General features: G+C 40.2%; 1 protein-coding gene across 2 annotated transcripts in view; it reads right to left on the bottom strand.

Annotated features, from left to right (window-relative positions):
- The window catches only part of EXOC2 (exocyst complex component 2), an 80,318-nt gene that overhangs the window by 28,073 nt on the left and 26,751 nt on the right, over positions 1-25,494 (bottom strand). For both annotated transcript variants that reach the window (XM_081206237.1, XM_081206238.1), the window contains exons 11-22: positions 21,754-21,872; positions 12,928-13,053; positions 11,974-12,098; positions 8,438-8,506; positions 7,360-7,517; positions 5,972-6,093; positions 5,370-5,431; positions 4,579-4,659; positions 4,049-4,108; positions 3,101-3,162; positions 1,551-1,617; positions 441-557 (exon numbers count right to left, since the gene is read on the bottom strand). In XM_081206237.1, the coding sequence (XP_081062363.1) occupies positions 441-557; positions 1,551-1,617; positions 3,101-3,162; positions 4,049-4,108; positions 4,579-4,659; positions 5,370-5,431; positions 5,972-6,093; positions 7,360-7,517; positions 8,438-8,506; positions 11,974-12,098; positions 12,928-13,053; positions 21,754-21,872 (1,168 nt within the window). The remainder of the gene's footprint in view (positions 1-440; positions 558-1,550; positions 1,618-3,100; positions 3,163-4,048; positions 4,109-4,578; positions 4,660-5,369; positions 5,432-5,971; positions 6,094-7,359; positions 7,518-8,437; positions 8,507-11,973; positions 12,099-12,927; positions 13,054-21,753; positions 21,873-25,494) is intronic.

Genomic DNA, 25,494 nt, shown 5'->3' with positions numbered 1-25,494 from the left:
TCAGCATACACTACGCATGAGTTTCCCAAGGTATTGTGACTGCTGTCACTGAATATCGGACTAAATTAAATTTTGCTCTGATTTAGCAAGGCAGTTCTTATGTCAATCTACATATTTCTTTATGAATGTGGAATATGCCGAACTATGGATGTAGTGCATTTATTCTACTTAAAAAAATATCTAAAGTCCCAGATATGAAATCTGACTGAGTACTTCAAAAAACAACTTAGTAACAATGCAAGTTAAAAACAACAACAAAACCAAATTCTCTAGATTAAAAAAAATAAACAGAGTTGAGGAACAAGATGTAGAAACTCCATCATATGTGCTTCTGAGCAACTGCAGATTAAATTTCTATTCAGTGGTGCTAATCTTATTTATAATTTATTTTGGAAGCCTACTGAAAACTGAGACTGAAAGAATTGCGATCAAATACTTACTTGAGTGATTTTTTCAGCTCCTTGGAAGCCATGTTTTTCAAAGTGTTCAGCTAGGTTTAGGAAAGTGTGACGTTCTAGATAGCAGCAGTTGCTAAGCACAATTAAAAGTCTCCGCTCCTAAATCAAGGAAGATTTCAACAAGAAAAATGAATTAATGGCACAAGAGAGGCACACAGGTAAACAATTTTGCTAAGAAGAAAGCAATTGTTGTTGAAGACAGAAATCAGGATAAGGTTACAAACTATGGCCATGGGGCAATACTGAGACTTTAAAATAGAATTTTCTGAAAGACAAGTGTAACCTTAACATGGGCACCAAACACAGTATTCAGATGAATTGCTAACCTATTTGCATAGGTGAACCAGCAAGTCTGTTATACAGCATTGTCCCCAACCACAATATTCTTGATGCAACACTGCCTACCTGTCCTTGAGTGGGCAGTGGAGTTTCTGTATCATTGCTATTTGGCTACCACTTCCATAAGGTAGAGGCCATTTTTAACTCCTCAAAATGTACTGCTAATCTCTCTTTGCCATAACTGAAGCTGTTTAACAGAGGTCTAAATAGGGGAGTTCGGAAAATAAATAGAATTTTCGATAGGGCTTTCATCTTAATTGCAACTAATCTGTCCATAATAGCAACATTTAGCTTCCACCCAGACAAAGCCTTATATATTTGATCCCACACAAGGCCATACTTAATGATGAAAAAAATACATATTTAGATTTTAGTTCTATGTATGCCCAAATACCTGAATGAGACATAATGCATCTGAAAATTTAATAACATGGAGGACTCCTTTTGGATCTTGGGAGGGATATGAAAAAATGTGGGATTCTGATTTTTTTTATTTAAAATATACCTTCAGGCCAGTAACCAATTCAGACTCAACACCAACTTTTAAGTAGATGTATGAAGGGCTCAGAAAAGGTAAGAGTGATACCACTCACGTCGATTCCTAGCAAGTATTCCTTTGCTTTAATTTTAACAACTTTCATTTCTGGATTGTGATGCAGCTTTTTGTTACACCAGCATAATTTACACTGGCACATATGACGCTAGCTTCCTATCATTTGGATTACTCTGCCCGTATGTGTATGTCACACTTACCAAAGACAAACTGGAGTCTTCATGGATACTTCCAAATAAATCTGAAGATGAAACATCAGCTGAAAGACTGAAAGATTTTGTAAGAAGTTACTGGTGAAGTACTTGTTCTAAACACTTAAGAATGTATCTCTACATTACTAACTCAAATTGGGTTTACGCCACTTAAACCCAAAGAGAAACAGGTTGCCTATTTGTAACTGCGGTTGTTGCAAGTGGTCATCTGTGAAGTCAGATTTTATCTATGCAGTATGGAATCTATGCCCATGCAAAGCCCCGTTAAAGAACTTTTAAGAGCTTGGTGATAAAAGGTTTTGGCAGGAAGCCTGCTCCCACACCTTAAAGGACATGGGTTTTCACCTTCCTGTTCAAATTCTTTTTCTTCACTGTCATACAGGCAGCATCTGTAGGAATTTTCAGTTCCCTCTCTTTCAGTGGGTGGGAAGTGAGCTAGGCCTTATTTCAAATATAAAGACTGTGTGAGACTGCACAGATCCCACAAAGAAGAACCTGTAGTTCAGAAAAGGTGCTGAGAATGGTCTGTAAGAATTCTTAACCTCCCTAACAGAACTGCAGCTCCCAGGGAAGGAATGATTCTGTTTAACAGTATTATGGACATGCACTTAGACCAGGGATGCCCAGACTTTTTTCAAGGAGGGCAGGATTTGATGAAGTGAACACGCTGACCAAGGTTGTTGCTTTTATTTAGGACTGAAGTTGCTGAGCTTCTTTTAGGATTTTACCCCAGGACATATACTGCCATGGGGATTAGATTGACTGGCGGGCCAGATTAGGCCCCCGAAACAGACTTTGGACATGCCTGACTTAGACCTTTTGGAGTATGGCTGGAATACAATGGGACCTCTGGAGTTAACAGCTCATGAACAATCTTGGCCTAAGTCATGGGCTGGAAACATGTGGCCCTCCAGATGTCAGATTTAAATTGCCATTTTCTCCAGCTGGCATAGCCAACAACCATGAATGATGGAAGTTGTCATACAATAACAATCCGGGGGACTACAGGTTTGCCATCTCTGGCCTAAGCCATCATTTTAAAGTCTTTTGTTCAGAAACATAATATCTAAATTAAAAAAAACACCATAGAAACAACTCCAAAAACAAGAACCAGAACATTGGAAGAATACCAATAAACTAAGACTAGCTAAAGATGCTGCTGAATAGATATGCTTCAGTGTTGGCGGTTGAGAGACAATGAGGGAATGAGAAGGAACTCTGCCTCAGATGATTTCTCTTAATGAGAAGCATGGCACCCTTCTCCATGGGGAAATGGTATTTTACTCTTTGCATGCACATCAACCAGTAATGCAGGCTTCCTCAACCTCGGCCCTCCAGATGTTTTGAGACTACAATTCCCATCATCCCTGACCACTGGTCCTGCTAGCTAGGGATCACGGGAGTTGTAGGCCAAAACATCTGGAGGGCAGAGGTTGAGGAAGCCTGCAGTAACGCAACCAGAAACCACTTGTTGAACTTTGGAATAAGTAGCACACTGATTACTGCCAAAAAGACCACGACCAGATTATTTTACTTACTGTGTATTATCTACATCACTATCAGGCTTGGTACTTAGCTGTTCCAGGCAGTCAATGAATACCTGTTAAGGATGAACGGAGGGGGAAATCACTATTTAACACCACTACTTTGACTGTTAGGAACATCATTAGCCAATAGTAAACTCTCAAACCACATATTCATAGCGTTTTTCCCCTTCACTCTCACAACCTGCAATTTAACCAAATTTTAATGGCCTGTGTCATCACATTTTTTGTATTTTATTACTCAGACCTCTCCACTTGAGAGCTGAAATTAAACTAATAGAAGGTATAATCTATGACAACAAACCCACACTTTTATAATAAGTGTATGCCTGTATCAATGGTTGCAGTTCTTCATGTTTCAGTTGTGCCTGTTGCTAAAAGCAGGAACTGCACAATATGAGGAAAACACACCCCAGCTCTGTCTTTTCTTCAAAAGGCAAATGCAGATGGAGGATAGACTTGCAGGAAGAAATCAGTGGAAGAAGTTGTTTAATCCTGAAGCAGGCTTTAAATAGCACACACTGTTCTTGGTTGCACAAAGCAGTTGTGTATTTGTGTATCTGAAATGTGAACTCCTCCCTCTCTCAAATCTGCAGGCCTCAGTTCAGACCCCTCTGTTCAGCTACATGGCTTGGTCATTTGCAGCCAGGCCTCCCTCCTACTCATGATCTCCAGTTGTACATGGAAGAGGCAGGGTGCATGCAATTCTGAGTCAGGACTAGCTCTAAGGCAGCTTCGCACAACACAAACTCATATTTGAGACGGAGGAGTTAACATTCTGAGCTGCCTACTCTTGAACCCTCTAACCCACCCCTGACTGAATTAGACTAAATGCCGACTGTATGAAAAGCGAATGCTCTCCTCGATTTCTCAAGTATGTAGAATTCAACAGACACACATTTACTGCTTAGAGAACTGCCTAAAGCCACACGTTTGTATTACCTGCATAATATCAGTGCTCAGTCGGCACACCTCTTCCTGTATTTTTGGATGCTGAAAAACCTAAAGAAACAGAAAATGGCAACTGAAAAAAGCAAGCAGGGAAAAAACCTTTTAAATTAATAAGACAAAAACATGAGGACAGCATATTATGGCGATAGAGTAGAACAGTAAAATCTTAAGGCCAGACTTAGAACTTCCTCTTCGCTCTATCTCATGCCATTCCTGGTAATGTTAGAATGAAGAAAATGCACAGGCAGGGTGGAGTTATATGGGAAGAGGAATGCTAATGTCATTTTTCCAGCATTACCATTGTTTGTGTGATGCAGTGGCACTACAAATAGTATTTGAATAACCTCTTTACTTATCTGAATAGCATTATTAGGAATTCCTTATAATCCCTTCCATTTATCCTGAGGAGTGTGTAAGGAACAAATTATTGTTCTATATACGTAAGAGGTTGAGATGATTTAAGTGTCCATCATGCTATTCATACCCTTGAATTTCCCCAAACACGACCTGACATGACTTACGCTGGTCTCTCCAGGTTTGCAGTCCAGGACACCTTTAAGCGACTGCACAGAATGCACAATACACTGCTCAAACTGGGATGGCTAAAAGGTAGAGAATAAACAAGAAATTACTTCTGAAACCTAGAAATCATGACTGCAGTGGAATAGTCCTGGTTTCCAATCAACCATCTATTAAAGCTCCCGCTCTCAATGTCCAGTCAGACCATACAGGGATTTATATGCTCGTTATATTGTGTAACAGCTATAGTGCCATGTTAATTGGAAGTCAATGTTACTATCTCATTATTAAAAATACCTTATCTATCCAGTTAACAATACAGGGCTCTCCTCTCCCCTTAACGAATCGCAGGCTGAGAAATAGCAACACAGCAAGCTTCAAGACTGAGTTGGAACTTGATCCTAGTCTGATATGCCACTATATTTTACTAGCTCTCCATATACTGATATACGTATAAATTTAAATAAATGTAATTGCATTTGCTAACATTGATCCTGGCTTATCAGGACAAGATGGCTAGGGCATGTATCAGTGTTTTCACTGATATGAGGGGATAGAAAAGGGTGGGATTTTCACAGAAGAGTGAGAAGAAACGAGGCTACTTTTCACCAGCAACTCATGAATGGGGTTAAGCTACTATATCCTCATAACGCACCCATTGAAGTAGATTAGGCAGAAACGAAGACTAGGCCCAAGACCCCCCCAGCCAGTTTCATAGTGAGCAGGGAGTTGGACTTAGACTACAGAATCCATCATTCAATACAGATGCCTAAAGACACAGCAGCATACCCACCAAACTGGTTAGGCCTTCATTGTCCACCACCCAGTCTTCTTTTTCAGCTAATCTCTTTACATCTGCAAAATGAGACAAGTTTTTAGATGGTTATTTTTCGGTAAAAATAAAAATGAGGAAAGCCCTCTGTCTATCACTGTAGTGATTTGTCATCCAAATACATTGTCGCTGGTACCTTAAAAAGATGGCAGCAGCTTTATGACGCATCAAACATGCTTACAGCAAGGCAAGTCAGCTAATTACAGGCATGTAACAGGTTGGATATAAACCACGCTGTGTCACAGAGATTATGTGTGAAATAGTTGTTTTATGATATAACACGAATGCAGCATATTGAAGCCACAAGAGTGAAAATGACAGTTGCGAAGACCAATACTTGTAATCCTTTGCTGAATTGTCATTTCTACTTTTAATATGATGACACAGCAGTACACCCAGTTTACTAAAACACTTGAAAATAAGAGCATCTAATAGTACGCCCGACATATATGAAGGCAAAAATCACAAAGAGGATAACATCATTTAGGAAAAAAATCCAATCAGAAGGACACTCGTGTTGATATACACCCAACAAGACAGATAAATAAAGTGTCTTTTACTACCTTCAGCTGTATGCTGTAATGTGATCATTATACAGCGAACTCTGAGGTCCAAAATAAGATCCTGGATGATCTGAAGCATATCATTTGGTATTTCAAGCGCAGCAAGAGATTCATAACTAAGCCTGGAAAATGAGGGAAATAATGTGAAGTTATAATTTTTGATGTAGTTCAGGTGCTAAGGGGAGTCATAATTTCTTGAGAACCCTAAGATGTGAAGAGAAGTAGGTTTTAAAAAAAATAACAAAATCACAGCACCTCCCTCTTTTCTGTGAGAGCCACTATGCTATCATTATTCATCTGTACTGGGTAATTAATTCCATTCTCAAACTCAATACACTCTGCACTGCCTGGGAAATTACCAACTGCTGGCAAGGGAGGCCACTTCTTGGACAGTGTGTGATCCAGCTGCTAAGCTCCCCTTCCTTGCCTCAGAAGACCTAAGCAGGTGCTGTTGCCTGGGAGCAATGGAAGATTTGCCTCCATCACAGAGCTGAGCAACTTCTAGCTGCTCAACTCCTTTCCTTTGCATTAGAGGACCTCAGTGGGAGCAGTTACCTGGATGACACCAGGGAAGAACAAGGATCATTCAGGAAATGCTGTCTGAATAATCCTGGGACTCAGCTATACAGCTGCAAATAGGAAGCTTTAAGTGTGTTATACCTGTACAAGCTTTAAGTGCAATATACAAATGTGACACTAGATGGCGATACGGAGCTATGCAAAATTCAATGTATTTTTCAAATCTTTTTTAAAAAAAGCATTTTCACAGCATTTTTATATGTGTGTAGATTCTATCCTGGTTTCATATGGACGTAACAATTTCCATTCCTGATTGGGTAGAATCATTTGAAGAACTTTAAAGAGCTGTTTTGATTGTGTTCCGGAGCTATAAACGAATATTTAAGCGTTCTAAATAAATAAATATTTTCTCCTTATTTGTGTGTGTGTCACTACATGGTCCCAAGAAGCCTAGAGGTGACAATACTGATGCTTTGATAACACACTCTGGTTTTGTGTTTTCTCCCCAACCCCTAGCTAACAAGCTGATGCCTGATTCCATTTTTTGAGTACTTCCCACTTGCCATAATTTCTATAAATATTATTTGTCAGCAATCTACTCCAGTAAAGGTACTGAGCGGACACCTGGATAGTTGCACTGCTTAAATACCGTTTACACCTTCTTGCTTTTGCTCTCTGGGTCTCAGCCATCCATTTCTCTGGGTTGTTGATCTGGATCAGGGCCAAGCTGTCATAACACCATGACTCCCAATTGTTTGGCTTCACACAGGACCCACGACTGGGTCAGAGAACAGAGCTCCCTGAAGCTTAAGCCCATGTCACTTATCCCAATGCACACAGGTGTTCTACTGAGTTACCACAGTACTTACCTAACTGTCTGGATGACATGAGGTAACCATTGGCCAGAAAGTTCAGATTTCATCTCCCAGCCACCATATTCTCTCAGTTCACTTTCTCCAAGGCTGAATGGAAGCAAAGCACCTCGGATCAGTTTGACCAGGGACTTCATCACTTGCTGAATCATCATCTACAACAGGAAAAGGAAACATTTCGTGGATAAACACCGGAACATGTGTAACGTTGTGTTTTATGTAACCAGTTACCGTATTTTTTGCTCTATAAGACTCACTTTTTCCCTCCTACAATGTAAGGGGAAATGTATGTGTGTCTTATGGAGCGAATGAAGGCTGCGCAGCTATCCCAGAAGCCAGAAAAGCAAGAGGGATCGCTGTGAAATGATCCCTCTTACTGTTCTGGCTTCTGGGATTCAGAATATTTTTTTCTTGTTTTCCTCCTCCGTAAACTAGGTGCGTCTTATGGTCTGGTGCATCTTATAGAGCGAAAAATACGGTAATTCTTAAGACCAGGGCTTTTTCAGATGGAACTCACTGGAACTCAGTTCCGGCACCTCTCAGGTCGGTACCATTGCCATTAAAAGAGAACAAGGGAGACATTCATGGTGAGCTAACTGCTAAATTATTCTACTTATTTCTAATTCAATGCATATATCAACTAAAACAACAACAGACCATAAATGGGGTTTCTCCTGCTCATTCCCCCCTCTCATCCAATTTTATTTAACTTATGCCTAATTTGCAATAAATAGACAATGGAAAGGCTATTATGTGTATAATATGTGAATGTCCAGAGAATCTACTGCAGGTCTGCCACATCAGAGAGAGCCAATTCCTGCCCTGCCTAACTGCACCAGCTACCTGAAGTGCAAACAAATAAATGGGTGAAGCATGGTGCTAGGCCCAGTAAGGATGGAGAGCTCATAGAGCTTTAAAACCAGTATCTTCTTGATCGGGTGGTAGCAGCTTGAGTGCACTGAGGACTGTATGTCTCATTAGGTCATCCCATTACAATATATTATTAAAAATAAACCCTTGCTGGTCTTCAAAGGTTTTACACCCTTCCACTTTGGGTGGCTGCACACCTACTTACCTTGAAATCATTCTGTCTTTGTCTAGCATTCTTCTTTGATCTTTCCATTTGGCCTGATTTTTCGGCAGTCTTGGGAAACAGAAAAACAACAACAGAGATACTACGGCTGATGACTATTGCAAACATTGATCTGGAACAAATCAGCAGGTCTATGAATTTTATCTTAGTAATGGTATATGTCCAGGTTAATTCTTAATAGACAAAGTCTGATTAGTTTAAGAAACAGTAGAAAATTCATGCTTAGATCAAACATATCAACATGCCAGAAAACTTTGGCAAATTAATAAATCATAGAAGACTAATGTAGTAGTGTAGTAGTAGTAATAGTAGTAGCAGTAGGTTTCCATAGCCACTCTGGGCGACTTACAGCCTATCTAAAAACATAATAAAAACACCAAGCATTAAAAACCTCCCAATACAGGACTGCCTTCAGATGTCTCCTAGAAGTTGTGTAATTCTTTATCTCCTTGACATCTGAAGGGAGTGCCTTCCACAGGGAGGGTGCCACTACTGAGAAGGCCCTCTGCCTGGTTCTCTGTAACTTTGCTTCTCACAGTGAGGGAACCACCAGAAGGACCTTAGTGTCTGGGCTGAATGATGGGGGTGGAGACACTCCTTCAGGTATACTGGGCCGAGGCTCTTTAGGGCAGGCATCCCCAAACTCGGCCCTCCAGATGTTTTGGGACCATAGCTGTCAACGTTTCCCTTTTTAAAAGGGAAATTCCCTTATTCCAAATAGGATTCCTCGCAAGAAAAGGGAAAAGTTGACAGCTATATTTGGGACTACAATTCCCATCTTCCCTGACCACTGGTCCTGTTAGCTAGGGATGATGGGAGTTGTAGTCCCAAAACATCTGGAGGGCCGAGTTTGAGGATGCCTGGATTAGGGCTTTAAAGATCAGCACCAACACTTTGAATTGTGCTTGGAAACGTACTGGGAGCCAGTGAAGATCCTTTAGGACTGGTGTTATATGGTGCCCGCAGCCACTCCCAGTCATCAATCTAGCTGCCGCATTCTGGATTACTTGTAGTTTCCGAGGCACCTTCAAAGGTAGCCACACATAGAGCAGTAGTTGAAGCGGGAGACAACCAGGGCTTCTGTTGGAGAGGAGCACCCCAATGCAGAAGCCACTGTCAATGGGGTGTCTCAGATCTTGTGCAGACCCTGCTGCCACCATGTGACGACTCAGATCTTGTGCAGACCCTGCTGCCACCATTTGACGACAGGTCCAATCTAGGACTCTTCACTCTACTAGCTTGGAAGCTGCCACAGTGAAGGGGTATTTTCCCTGGCTCCTCCTCCTCCACCACCACCACCACCACCTTGTGCCCTGGGCCTGCACAAGAACCAGAGCGGTGGATGCACTTTATCCAGTCTTGCTGCTGCTGTCCAGGGGTTAGGATTGCAGCCTTCACATATTGTTACAAGTGATGATAGCAAAACTGGACATCTAATGGACAGTAGTGATGATAGCAAAACTGGAGTTTGGAAAAGTTTTATAATTTTTTTAAATGATAAAACTTGTCTTTCTTTTTTATTTTTAAAAAGTGATGTTTCTAATATGGGTGAAACTAAAATGGCAGTTCACATTTCCTATATTACATTCAAGTATACAGAGACAAGTCTGTCAGCTACAAAAAAACCCCTTTTTCTATACTTTCCACTTTCTAAAGTAATAATCAGACCCTGCCTACTAAGAATGAGCCTAAGTATGTACTGCCCCATTTAAATATTTGCTAAACATAGGAAGCTGATTCAACTCGACCTGTCTGTATACCTTGCAAATTTTCAATATTCATTAAACCTGTTTTGCTTACTTCCTGTGTTATTCAGTCTAGACAAGTTGATCAGAGGGAGAATGTGACAGAGCAAGGGATGACTCCATCTTTGTGCAAGGAGTTAAAATCAGAGGTCCTCTGCTCCCGCTCAACCCTATAGATTCTAGAAACACGTAAAGGTGCACCAAAGCTACTGATTCCCTTCCACCCACCACTGATTTTGCTGAATAGTTAAGCACCTATCTATACAGACCTCTGTGGTAAGTACCAACGGTTAGTTTTGTGTACAGATTCAATCTGTACACAGAAATGGGTCTCCGTTTAGCTACAAACCTTCTGTTGAAAAAAACTGAAAACCCTAACCAAAACATGTGCGTTTTTAAAGAAATACAGATCACCCTTATAACTTCGAGAAAATAAATCACAGTTCCTTTATTACTGGTCGTTTCCTTTCAATCATTGCTCATCACTTTCATGACTACATGAGGCCCCTGTGGGGTTTTTTGTTTGCTTCTTTGTACCTCAGTGTCTATGCTCAACTGTCCTTTTAGCTGTAAATTGTCAGAAATTCAGAACAGCCATAAAAATTATGGGCTAAGTGGGATGAAACCCCAAACTACTTCTCTCCCTGCCTGCTTAAGTGTGGACTTCATTTTAAGGCACCCAGAAGTGTACTGGATGTTGAACTTTGGGTTCATATGAAAGTCCAGACGTCAAAAGTACTAGAGGAAAATAATGGAGGACCCTTGTCCTCTCAGAAGATGGGGGGCTCCAGGTTTGGGGGGCACAATATTTAATGCCCCTTTAATAGGTATGAGAACTCCTCCTTTTCAGCCCTCTCATCTGCCATACAGAAATCCAGGGTCAGCGGCAGTTGTGGCTGATCTTCGGTGTGGTAGTAGAAATAAGGTAATGAAGGGGAGCTGCTGTCAGGACTGACATGCAGGGGGACAGAGGGACCCAATCCCCTCCGCCATGCCCACCATCAAGAGAGGGAAGGCATGCCAGAGTAGCAGGGGCCCTCGCTGTACCTTTGGCAGCTGATCAGTGTTGCTAATCACTGATGCTGGTCTGCAGCAGAACCAGACAAAAAAGGCATTATTATTATGTACAGTGGTACCTCGGGTTACAGACGCTTCAGGTTACAGACTCCTCTAACCCAGAAATAGTACCTCGGGTTAAGAACTTTGCTTCAGGATGAGAACAGAAATTGCGCAGTGGTGGTGGCGGCAGCAGGGGGAGGCCCCATTATCTAAAGTGGTGCTTCACGTTAAGAACGGACCTCTGGAACGAATTAAGTTCTTAACCTGAGTTCTTAACTCTATTAGGTTTATATTCTGCTTTCCTCTCAAGCACTCAACGCAGTATACTTGGATCTGCTCCCCCCCTCCTCTCCTCCACCAAATCTTTCCTCAGAAGAGCTCTGAGACATAGGTCAGGCTTAGAATTAGTGCTTTGTTTGAAGTCATTCAGTGAGCTTGGGGAGATATGAACCTCAATATCTCCAGGCTAATTTGATACTCTAACCACTAGACATATTGGATCTCAAGAAGTGTAAGGAAGCAGTTTCAATCCAGTTGCATTGACAAGTCTCACACCGGCTGTTCCAAGGCTCTTCATCTGTTTTGGCTAGCAAGAGGGGACTGAGAGAGTACAAAGCATGACTGATACATAAACAAAAGAAACCTGGAGAAAGATGTCATGTTCCTCAAAGAACTGTATACAGCTGAAAGTATGGGAAAGACTGAATGCCATACCTCACTAAAGAGGCTCCCATTCACATAAGAAATCCAAAGTTTCCAGAAGTTGGGGAGCTGGCTTACGACAAGCTTTGTTAGCTTTTCGACAAACGCCACCTGCTGAGGAGCTTTAAATCGCCAAGCTGGAAAAGGGGCAACAAAATCAGCAGATAACTACTGAAGGATCATTGGTAAGGAATTGTTTTCAATTGTAGATGTGTCATTGGAATTCGCCTGCTTTACAAGTTTAACCTTAGGCAATTACAGAGTGCTCACATCAAGAAGGAATTTTAACTGATTAACAATCATCTGAGAAACATGCTGCTATGAGGGGCCAGGACATGATTCCACCATGGTAGAAGAAATAATCTGATTAGTTTCTCATAGGTTTCAAGTTCTGGTGACAGCACACTGTAAGGATGCTGTGAGGATGCGGAGAAAAAAATCATCACCACCAATCTACATAGCTCTATATAACATTCAAACCACTTCACACAATTATTCTATTGTAATCCTTACAACTGAAGTCTCAGGATGAAATGGCATAAAACAGCATTGGATGCTTAAAGACACCTAGTGAGTTTATGGAAGAGGTGAGAAATAAGCCAGGAAAACTTCCTGATTCATGGATTTATTTAACATAATGTATGTATCACTTGATTGTAAGAAAACCTCCAAGCTGTTTACAAAAGGATAAAAAACAAGGGCACTGAGAAAGTAGGCATTGCTTACGCGACCAAACATTCTCCCCACAACCCAATAATCTGTTTCAGAGGGTTGGATCATCCCCCAGAGCAGATTCTGGGGGCACACGGGTGGGGGGTTTGGGGAAGATGAGAAACCAGAATTCCTGTTGCACAAAAAGATTCCCATTGTGCAAGCAGGCAGACATGATCAGGGCATCACACCAGCATCAAACTGCAACACCGGTTTCTCAAAAAGCAGAAGAAGAAATAAAATCTCAGCACCTACTTTCATCACGACTGGACTGATTGCTGCTGCCTCTTTTCAGTGAAGCACTCCGACTGAGATGGCCAAGTGAGGAGGAGCGTACTTCACTGTCCAGATCCAACATTGGACTGTGCAGTAATGGATTGCCTGGGAAGTGGAGGGAGGAGAATTATACAGCTATTGGCATTAGCAATCTGCTGATCTGAACAGTGTTAAAACACACAAATAAACATAGCGTAGTGTTGAGGTCTACACAGACAGGCGGGTGCATGAAGAAAATGATGTATACTTTTCTATTCTTTATGATATATACTTTTTGCAAAGGGCACACCCATGCTTCAGAACCCACATGGAATTTACCTTTCTGATATAAACAACACTAGCTCATTTCCACTATACTTTGGTAGGCCAGTAGCTTTATGGCTTTTTGCTGCTCCTGCAACATTGGAGGTGGACTCCAGAGCATGAGCTGATGCACATAAGGGTAATTTCTATGATAGAAGTATAGAGGTAAGCAATATAGAATTGGGTTAGAGGCAGCATAGGAAATCTAGTGCGCCTCCCTAGATTATGGAAGAACATAAATACATTTAAGCAAGAAATGGAGAGTTTGAATGCTGGGGTTCTAGAGCATCCAATAATACAGTCTTTGATTAAATGTTGATGTTACGTTAGCCAGGCATGGCCAAACTGGGCCCTCCAGCTGTTTTGGGACTACAGTTCCCATCATCCCTGAGCACTGGTCCTGTTAGCTAGGGATGATGGGAGTTGTAGTCCCAAAACAGTTGGAGGGCCAAGTTTGGCCATGCCTGCATTAGACAGTTGGGAAGGTGGAGCAGGGGAATTCACAACCTCAGAATAACTTTCAAAACATGTACACAGTAGTGCTGCATGTCTGAGCAATTAACAAAATGTGGTTGAGCAGGGAGGAAAAGCTATGTCACAAGTGACACCCACAAAGCACCAGTAACACCCGGGAACCCACAACCCAAAGTGCAGATACAAATGTTATGACTTATCTAGGAAATGGCTTTTTGCCTACTGCAAAATGCAACACAGGCTACTTGGAAAATGAAACCCGCTTTTGGTTCCATTTCTCTTGGCACTCAACACATGAGCTCACTATTAAGCCGGAGTGATTCACAGACCCTTAACAAATAAACCTAATTAAATTCAAAGAGGGATATGCAAACATTACTCTTGGAATCTTAATGCAAGCTGTGTCTCTTTCCCTTATCCACAGAAACCCAGAAACGCAGGCTCAGGTTGTATATATGTGTAAATAAACCATATACAGTGGTACCTTGGGTTAAGTACTTAATTCGTTCCGGAGGTCCGTTCTTAACCTGAAGCACCACTTTAGCTAATGGGGCCTCCGGCTGCCGCCGCGCCACTGGAGCACAATTTCTGTTCTCATCCTGAAGCAAAGTTCTTAACTTAAGGTACTATTTCTGGGTTAGCGGAGTCTGTAACCTGAAGCGTATGTAACCTGAGGTACCACTGTATCCTAAAGATACCACAGTCTCCGCTGTACCTTATTCCAAGAAAACCGAACCTTGGAACCCCTGGAATCTTACACTGCTCAAAGATTGGTGGCATGCAAGCAATATTGAAGATCAATTCTCCTGGATTTCCTGCAAAGATGATTGCAATTGGTTGTTGCACCACTGTCATTTTAAGGCTGCAAATGTAGAATGTGTCAAGTTTCTTTGTAAATCTGCTTTGACTTCTTTTTAAAGAAGCAGGCGTATAAAGGATTATGCTGTAAAATATGGATCTGTTCAGTCTGGTTCTGCCCTGTTCAGGCATTGACTGGGCCTAGCTGCCACTGCTACCAGGAAAAGCTTGTGCAGAGGACCCTAAGTGCCAAATGATGTGATGTGCTTATTCTGGTATATGCAGCCTTAGATTGGTAGAAAACATTATGATTCTGATAGGTCAATCAGCTGTTTTGGGACACCAGCTCAGTCAACCACAAAAGAAAGTTACAAATGTAACCTTTATGGAAATTTATTGCAACCTTAGTAAATCTATATAAGTCCTGACTGAAAAAATATACTGTAAACAATTTAATACAAATATTCATGAATTTTCTCAAATACTGTCAATATGTTCATATTAAACAGCACCCACCTACTTTCAAACAAAAAGTAAACAATTTGGCAGCCTGGCTATTCAGTCCTTTATTTCATGGAGTGACTGATTTAAGCAATGGGTCTACACGAACTAAAGGAACTGTTATTTAGGTTAGCTGCAAAACAATATTTAAGAGTAAAGCTCAGGCACCAACACTGTGAACGAGGAAAAAAAAATAGTACAGGGAATTTACAAAAGTACTTGAAAAACACATCTACTTATGCAGATGTATATACTGAGTGTGGGCATTTGACCGATATTTGCAGAATGGCTTTTAAACGAATTAAATTAGCATTAGCGTAACCTCTTTTAAACAGGAAAACCAAACAAAAACAAACAAAAAGGAAAGCATGCTAATTATGATTTTTTTTCTTTCCCAACCCAAAATTCACAAGGGTATTCTAGAAACCCTATTGAAATTCTAAATGCTTTGAATCACTCATTTTACATACATATGGTTTTCGCTCTGTTGTTTAAAACTAAGTCAAATAATCTGTAAATTTCCTGAAAATCACTGGAAAAATATAGTAAGACAAAACAAAACTGAAACATAATTATTCTGTTTGGCATGGCTTTTTCCAGGTCAAACACTCTTCTTCATACATTAAAGCTATACATTATCCCTTTCTTTGCATATTCACATCAAAAACATTTTCCTGGCATTTTAGTATTAGTTGATTAAAAAAAATCTCCAGAATGTTTCAACTTGCATTGCAAAAGGAAAGAGTAAAAACTATGGGTTTCCCCCCTCCTATGTGCTTTTGATATTTCAAAACACATTTCTCATTTGTGCATTGTAGCCTATTTCAAGTTCAAAGGATTTCTAGTAATTAGGATTTTTTTTAATAATAATAAAAAAGATAGCTTAGTATACTGGTATGGTTATTTCAAAAAACATACACCAGCTCAAAAAGTGATCCTTTTGTAGTATTGGTCAAAACAGCTTGTCTGTTACTAGATTGATATGATGAGAGCATGACTACACCAAATTGCCACTCCTGCACTAAAAACAAAAAACAAAAAAACCCACCAATGGTTTGTTTATTCACCAATAATAGAAAACAGGGCAAAGAATACGCTCTTGTTCCACTAGAAACCACATCATCAGTTTGCAGTGGTACCAGGAAAAGAAAGTTTAACATGAAACTAATTTCTTAATTGGTTGTCTAGCATTACAAGAAAGTACAACACAGGAGCAGGGAATGGCAACAGCACATATACCCTCAGGACTAATGAACATCTGGAGCGCATTAGCAAAGCTGACTTTTTTCCAAGTTGTCCAGGAGATAGCGCTTCAGGACTACACATTGCAGCCAGGGGAGAAAATGAGTTCTTGTACAAATCAGCATTCAAACCTCACTCACTAAGAACAAAAAGTTAAAGCGTGGCCATTTAAAACCATGCACCGCTATTTTAAGCACTGGATGTAGATGTTACTATCTAGCTGGCTGTGTTTTCTCCAAATTCAGGAGAAGTTATTGCAGCTTTCAGACTTCAGACATGCATTGAGGGGAAATTTTGGAGCTCACGATCTGCTGGAAGAAGGTGTGTTGTGTGTGAAACACTCCTAAATTGCTGTGATTATTTTTTAAAAAATACGTTTGCCAAAACTAAGAGTAACAAAGAAAACACAAGATGCGTTCAAAATAACATAAAACGTCTGTGAACAATGGAGAAACCAACGGACCTTAAACAGAGCAAGTGCTTACCTTTTAAAAGGAATCTTTTAAAACATTTCGGTATACTACTTAAAATGGCGTTTATAGAGACTGCAATTTATAATCTATACAAAGCTGCAACTGTGTTGGGAAAATTTACATTTGCACAATCTATGTACAGGTTTCAATACAGGTCCCTGAAAATTAACGTGAATCAGTTATTAAGAGTGTGGCTATAGATAAATTTGCTAGAAGTCTAGGTTTAGCAAGAATAATAATTTTGAACTAGGAAGCTTTGATATTTTAAGAAGCAATGCACAAATGTTTGGTGGCAATTTCGTTTCCCCCAGAACATTTTATTTTTTCCAAAACTTCATCTGCACAATTCACGTTAAGCGAGACACGCGGTTTAACGTGGTTGATAAGAGCTAATGTAAAGTTTAGTTCTGTTTTTGATTTTTTAGCAAAAACATTCCAATGAAATTATTTGTGATCTTGCTTTAAGCACATGGCTTATCCAACAGATCTTTGTTTATATAAAGGAAAATCCATCAAATAACAGAAAAATCAACTGTTACGCATAAGAGTCTGTACACAAGTTTATGAAAGTTCTACAGATATGTCACAACATGATGAAACTGCAGTATTTTCTCTTGCTTTGCACGCCATATCATGGTCTCTCTTAACGGGTACAATAGTAAGAAGAAACACTGATCTATAGCTGTTGGATTCTCTGAAGGGCAGCAGACTTCCTTACCGCCCTTAAACACCTTTGAACATTTTTTCCTGTGCACAGCAGGCCCTTGTCCTGAGCTACAGCCCGACCACCCACCGTTGCTTGTTGACCAAACAGGCAGTGCCTAAAGCCTGCACCGACACAAGGAGGATAGGATTCCTTTCAAACACGCCACACAGAAGACTTTCAATTTGCCGAAGCAAGAAATTAAGGAAGTTCCTTTAAAATTAACTTGAATCAACAATGTATTTTTAAATGTCCTGTTTGTTCCCCGTATCTGTCTATATTTGGAAACTAAGACGAGCCATTTATCAAGCGCACATTAAAAAGACATTGCTAATAAAAAAAATGCCTTTCATTTATAAAGCTTTTTGCTATCATAACTGCCAACTAGTTCAGTTCACTTTAGAAACATTTTTTTTTACATTTAAAACAAATACACATTTTGGTATTGAACAAAGTGGTTTTAATATCTATCAATTGATTGATAAATGATTTTTTAAAAAAAAACCAAACCCCTGAGTTACCAGATTTTGCAGTGTATCGAAGTAAAACCTGCCATTAATATTTAGACTGTTTCCGAGTTCCTTCTTTTAGTGCTTTAGGTGAATGGTAAAATCCTGAATGTGCCCTCCTAAGAATTTTATGCATTTAAAATGTGGGGAAGCTCAGAATTAAGGGTCAGAGTCTAATCCAAAAGAAAACTAAAGTCTTGCAGCAAACATCTAACATTAGTTAAACACAGAATAGACTTACTAAAATCAATGGGCTCAAGTTACTTAACATTTATTTTCATAGGTGTACACTGAATAAGGCCTTAGTCGGATATTCCACCCCCCACCCCCATGGTCAAGAATTGAAAATTATGGAGCAGTTTTGAAAATGAAGATAAAACAAACTACATATAAAAAGAAAAATTAGGAAAAAAAACCCTCCATGTTACTTTCATATTTGGACTAAGCTCTAAATGCTAGTGGAGGTGAGCAAGAACTGTACCAATACTATAGCCCAGGGTTTCCCAAACTAGGGTTTCTAACTGTTTTTGCAATACAGTTCCCATCATCCCTGACCACTGGTCCTGCTAGCTAGGGATGATGGGAGTTGAAGTCCAAAAACAACTAGAGACCCAAGTTTGGGAAACCATGTTATAGCCCATACAAGTGGCGCACAGACTCATGCCACTCCTCTGGGACTCTGAGGAAGAAACTGCAGAGGAGAAGGCATAACTGTACATTGCCCTTGAACTTCATCATGATGTCGTTTTTGTTTTTTTAAAAAATATTTTTTATTGCTTTTTTCAGGTACAAATATAAAGTCAGATATATGAAGAAAATAACAGTAAGAAGAAAAGAAAAGAAAGAAAGAAATCCATCTTTCCAAGACATTTTTCCATAACCAACCGGACTTCCCCACATCTCCCTCACCCTGCATTCTTTACAATAAAAGTGTCAGCAAATTATTACCTTGTTTCGTGCATTCCTTTGTACTTTCAAATAGTTATATTTTAAGTTTAAAATACTTATTGTCAGTTTACTTTCACCTTAAAATAAATATAATATTACTTTAAACTTTAGTCCTTTCATAATTATCACTTAATTTCCCGTATCACCGAATCTTATTGCTGAAGCTAGATTTTCCAAATCATGCAAATTCTTAACATTCATATAACTTATAATATTTTTGTAAATAGTCCTTAAATTTTTTCCAGTCCTCTTCCATTGTTTCTTCTCCCAAATCTTGGATTCTGCCAGTCATTTCAACCAGTTCCATATAGTCCATCAATTGCGTCTGCCACTCTTCCAGTGTGGGCAAATCTTGTGTCTTCCAGTATTTTGCAATAAGTATTCTTGCTGCTGTCGTTGCGTACATAAAAAAAGTTCTGTCCTTCTTTGACACCTTCTGGCCGACAATGCCCAGGAGGAAGGCCTCTGGTTTCTTGGGAAAGGTGTACTTAAACACCTTTTTTAACTCATTGTAAATCATTTCCCAGAAGGCCTTCACTTTTGGGCAAGTCCACCAGAGGTGAAAGAATGTCCCATCATCATGATGTCATTTTTGAATGAGCAGTCCACTCATTTGTTCCTGATGTATGTATGTCTAGGTTAGCAAAACACTACAGTGAATGCAATTTAGAGCTTTGTTTGTTTTAAACAAGGCAACCTACACCTTCTGCCTCATATGCCCAGGGAAGGTTGCCATTTCACGGGCCGTGTCAGAAGCCTCCGCTTTGGTTGCACCTGCTAAAAGCTGGAGGGAAAGGGAAGAAATAGGATCCAGCTGCTCAACTGCTGCTGTACTTGCTGCTGTCTTCTGTTCAGCATGGAGGAGGTCAGCAATTAATCTGAACCCAATTCAAATTGCTGTAGAGCGAATTTACCCATACAGACTTAGTAAGACGCTGTGGTCGGCTTTGTGACAGTGTGGAGCCTATGTATGGCCTATTTTAAGATGCCTTGACATAGTATGGATTATACGATGAACCTCTCTTGTGTAAGCCCCAATGAAAAGAGTTGCACAATACCAAATCTATTTAATACAGAGTGTGCCTCTGAGCGCTGGTCGTGATTAAACTGCATAAAATTCAGAGGAACTGGAACTGGTTTAATTTGAACAGGGTTTATATAGACATTTCTCTGCAAATTTCAAGAACCCAGATGACCAATACTGACCTTCGCTGAGCTTTATTATACTTTTTAAGATCTGCAATATTTTGGTATAAATGCACTTGTAGTCATGTCCGTCCTATTTTAAGATGCGGCCAACGGAAGTAGGTAAGCTACCTCGAAAGTTGTGAAACGTCTGCTAAGCTAGCAAGAGTTCAAGAAGCAAATGCCAAGCTGCATAATGATTATTAGTTTAATTTCATAACTGATACTACATTAAAGCTTTGTCTGAACATTCACTGTTAAAAGAATATTTCTATTAGGAACAGGGGATGTGAGTTAGGGATGAAATAACTCCCAGCTGCAAGAGGCCTTCTTCCAGATGTACAGTATGCAAAGGCAACAGAGGAGAACCAGCTGCTAGGATAACAAATTGAAAAGGCTCCTTTGACACAGGCCCTGTTGGCCTGTCTGTCTGATCAAACAAAGATAGATCATTCATTGCAAGGTGAATAGAAGTCTGGTAGGAGGCACGAAAGGGCAAAGATCTGTCTGATTTCCTAGCACTTAGGCAAAGCTACTGGTACGTTAGCACTAAAAGCAAACACATATCTTTACTCCAGGAACAGAAACAAGTTTCACAATTTGCTTGATATTCATACTTTTCTATCAAAGTTGAACGTTTTGCAAAAGTGCTCAGAGATTCTGTAGGAGCTAGCATGATATCAAGCATACCTAGGAATAAGTTAAGGCTTTTCTACAGATATGTTTAAAAGACTTCATTTCTAAACTGCATAGCACTCCATTCCTGATTTTCTTGTTTGTTGTGCTATACAACTTGCGTTGGGAAGTCCGTTTGAAACCCTCTTTCCTCACACAATGCCAACAGACCAAAAGGGAAGCAGTAATCAGGCAGAAGAGCCACAGCATATTACTGTATTTCCCCAGCAGCAGAAATCAGCACTAAGCACTAAGATTTCTGCCACTCTGGGGAGTCTTCAGCGCAACTCAGACATAATGATCTCAGGCTGATAAACCATGCTTTATTGCCCCCCAAACAAACAGAGAGCCTGCGTATTCCACTTTTATGTATTGCCCTTGCATGCCCAGCTGCAGTACTAACATTGTGACTTATTTAAACCACAGTTTCCCCTTACTTGAACTGTGGTTTAATACTAACCAGGATCTAAAACCAGATCAAACTCGGCATGCCTTAATCATGCACTTGGTCCGAGCAAAGACAGCAATGCACTATAAACTGTTTAAACCCACTCACATCTCTTCCTAGACACAGTTACTTATTTCTTTCCAGTCCCTCAATTGCAAGCTACCTTCTTCCATAAAAAAAGGTTTTGCAGCTTTTGTGTCCCTGGAAGAGGAGCACATCAGCAGGAATGCTCTCATGGGAGCTCCAGCTGTCACTGCTTCTCTTGATCACCAGAAAAAGTGGATGGCAAGACAAGCATTGGCTGGGTATCATTCCTACCAGGAAGGGAGTTGTGTTTTTGTACCTTTCTCCCTGTCAGTTTCAAGAATCGTAAGAATTCATATGAAATATGAATTCTTGTAAAATAAGATGGATCAAAACTGAATAGATGAAAAGGTTTATGTATGCGAAATCTCTACAAAGAGAGAGAGAGGCGGCGGAGGGAAAACCTATACCGCAGTCTTCAGGTTCAATGGAGGACACTTTTTCAAACAAAAAATTAATTACCTTTTTGTTCTTTGATATAGCTCTCTTTACAGTTGTGCATAAGCTGCAGAATCCACTTATGTTGGGCAGCGATACATTGCCAAGCTGGGTCCCCTTCTGCATGGAGATCAGAAAGATACCTGCAAAATTTTTATGCTGAATAAATGAGGATTCAAAACCAATCCATGCCGCTTCTGTGTTTCATGGATCACTACCCTTTCTTCCCACCCACCCCAATCCTGGGCAAAAAGGAGCAAAACCAGAGTTCTGAAACAGAATTGATGATTTGAAAATTAACAGTGCAATCCCAGTCAAGAGTAAGTCCCAGTGAGTCAGTGGGGCTTACCCCCAGGTGAGTGGGATACGGCTTTAGCCTATGTCACTATTACAATCAACAGAAAGACAGCCACAGAGCTTGTGTTAAATGTGCATCTTTTCGCAATATTCCAAGGCAGCTGTTTCCAGTTAAAAGTGCAATCCTAGACATGGACATTTTAGAACCACCGAGTGCAATCGAGCATACTTCCAGGTAAAACAGTATGTATAGGATTGCAGCTTAAGTACAACTAATCCTGACTTCTGAGTAAGACAGGCCCAGTTCCCAAGCAAAATGGAAAGGTAGCCAATCACAGGTAATTGGAGATTAAGGCTTGTTACACATGCAAACATTTGAAGTCGTTTTAAAAAGTGGCCTATTCACCTAGCTTTAAGTTTCCAAATACAAAAAAACCCTTCACTAGTAAATGCCTAGAGACAGATACACTAATACAGAAACAAAGCATGTGCACGTAGTTATTAATACTGATTTTTATTTTTAAAAGAGATTTTTGTAAATTCACTGTGAATCTGGAAATGGAGGCATTGTGGTATTATGCTTTCAGTGTGCTGTTTTGTTTAGCCAGATTGTGCTACCATAGGCAGTTATTTCTAGCTAACACCATGGCATTTTTATATGGGATTGCATTCATACCGCAACACTATTTTCCAAGGCTATAGGAGTCTGTAGACTCTGCAAATGATAACTTATTTACTACACCTATATCATGTAGTACAGGCAGTGACAAGACCTGCTCAGCTTCAGCCAGGTTGCTGTGTTAGATGCAGACTACAAGACATAAACTAAAGGCAGCCCCTTATTTACAAATGCATAGTAATGTTAAAAAGGGGGGGGGCACCTATATCACTCATATCCTAGTAATACACCAAAGCAAGCTGAGAAGTTTTAAGCCGTTTTAAATCCCCACTCAGTATATGTGTGTTGCGGGGTTTGACATAATATAAATAAAGGGATATAGTTAAGCCAGAGCACTTTTATTCTTTCTTTCTTTTCCCCACTGGCAAGTATTCAAGATTTCTGTCCTAAAAAAATAAAATCAAAAAATTGAATAGAGGGTGAAAAAAAGAAGCAGCTAATTATGAAATTTGCCTCTAGCTAGTACACCGAGTCTTGGGGTGCAGCTCCTCCCACTGTCTACTCTACCTCACTGCATCTTTCCGTATTACTCAGCTGTGATACCACTTCCCCTACATTTCTTGGGGAGTGAAGGGGAAGTCACTGAAAAATTATTCTAAGCTCTTGCATCAGCTCCAGGGGCTTAAGCAAACTGAGCAGTTAGAGTATTTGGCAAGAGGATTCATTATCCATCCTCGCAGGTTGAGGAGATACACAGGACCCTAATTCAGATGCTTACCTGAGCCAAATCCTGTTCTGTGGGACAGAAGCAGGAATATTCCCCTCCATCATGCTCATAATGCAACACAGTAAGGGAAGCAGGAATATTCTCCCTCATAGGGGAGGGGGAGGGCCAAATTGTGTGATCTTCCGTCTCTTCATTGAGAAGAAAGAACTGCACAGACATAGGTGCATTCAACTGGCTGCAAGGAGCACTGGTGTTATGACATACAGTGGTACCTCGGGTTAAGTATTTAATTCGTTCTGGAGGTCCGTTCTTAACCTGAAACTGTTCTTAACCTGAAGCACCACTTTAGCTAATGGGGCCTCCTGCTGCTGCTGCGCCGCCAGAGCACGATTTCTGTTCTCATCCTGAAGCAAAGTTCTTAACCTGAGGTATTATTTCTGGGTTAGCGGAGTCTGTAACCTGAAGCGTATGTAACCTGAAGCGATGTAACCCGAGGTACCATTGTACATAGTAAGTGTGGTGATGGGATGTACAGAATTGTCTGCTCCTCCACAACTGGAATGGGATTTTGACCCAATTAAGCGCTGCTTAAGCTTCAAGTGTCTCTTCCCCATTCTCACTGCCTTGCGCACGGCTACTGTGAATGAGAGGCTGACACACTGTGCTCTCTGGGGACTAGCGGTGACAATCTATGTTCCTGTCTGCACCTGGCAGACATTATAAATGAAGTTAGGCATATGCTACTAGCTTCCTTTTTTAAAAAACCCCCAAACCCTATATGTTCCTAAAACAGCATTTCAGTTCTTCAAGGTTCTTTCCAGTCAGTCATATATAAAGTATGCAATATTTCCAACCATTGCAACAGGAGCCTTATTAAGAAACTTGTGGATATTTAGGCTTCAGGACACCCAAAATTAACTTTAGGTTTGCCTCATAATTAAACCTGTGCAATTTTGTCTAGAAATGTGTCCTGACACACACTGCTGATCAGCAGTGCCTGAAAACCCTGCTGAAGTTGGCAGCACTGGGGAGTTCCCTTGCTTCAGCAGCGATCAGAGGCACTCAGGGATTTTCAGTCGCAGCAAATCCTAGTGGGGCTTGCAGGCACACATTGCTTGAAAACCTCACTTTTTGAACCAATCCTAGTGGGGCTTAAATTAGGTGCCAAATTTAAAATGCCCTGAATACAAGCCCCACCGAGCCATTTCAAGCTCTTGCCAAATGTTCTGGGTCTCAGAGTTTAGGATGCAAAATATGAAAAAGAAATCATGATGAAAATGGGCCCTCTGTTGCTGCAGGGATGCATATAGCACACTGCTTCTAAGCAGGAAACAAGATGGATTGAGGCCAACAGATGAAACAGCAAATCCCTGTTTGCCCCATTCAACTCCATCACTTGTGCAGAAGCATCTAGCGGTCAATGTGGGTACAAAACATCATCACTATTTTGTATCCTCTTTAAAAGAAAATGACATAAGCTAAAATAATTTGCTTTAATATCCATCTCTAAAACCATTAAATTCGTATTTAGTTATCCAAGTTAAATATAGCCAACTGAATAAACTGGACAACAAGAGAAACCAAAACTTCCTGCCCCCAGAGTGATATATAGCTCCTTTAAGATGCCTTGTATACTGTACAAATTTCCAGATACTCTGCATTGCAGGAAAAATATTGATTAGCTGCATAAGTGTTTTCAAAGCTCTGTATGTGTCTTCCAAAAGAAAGGGTGAAATTAAATGAGTATTAAAGGACACAGCAATACAAAGGTTGCAAAGTGTTTTTATAATTAACTTCTCCTAATTTCAGTATTGTCCATTTCAAAGGTATTGTTAATACGCACTTTCAGATGAAAGCTACTTTACACCTCTTACATTGCACAAAATCAACCATGAAACCAGTATGCCTAGTATTAGAATAATGCATTCTATAATGAAGCAACATAGGATCTAAGTGTTGAATATTTGTTGTGTTTCCAGTTAAACACGACGTCAGAAACACTTTGAAAAAATGAATCAGGAAAGAGACTTTTTCAAACTTATCTAAACTATTAAATGTAATCTGATGTTAATGTTTCACACAAAACACTACAGTAGAAAAACATTATAGAGATTTTGCCATT

The sequence above is a fragment of the Podarcis bocagei genome (assembly GCF_964188305.1).
Source record: "Podarcis bocagei genome assembly, chromosome: 8".
In the NCBI taxonomy this organism is placed as follows: Eukaryota; Metazoa; Chordata; class Lepidosauria; order Squamata; family Lacertidae; genus Podarcis; species Podarcis bocagei.
This window is presented reverse-complemented; position numbering and strand designations above follow the sequence as displayed.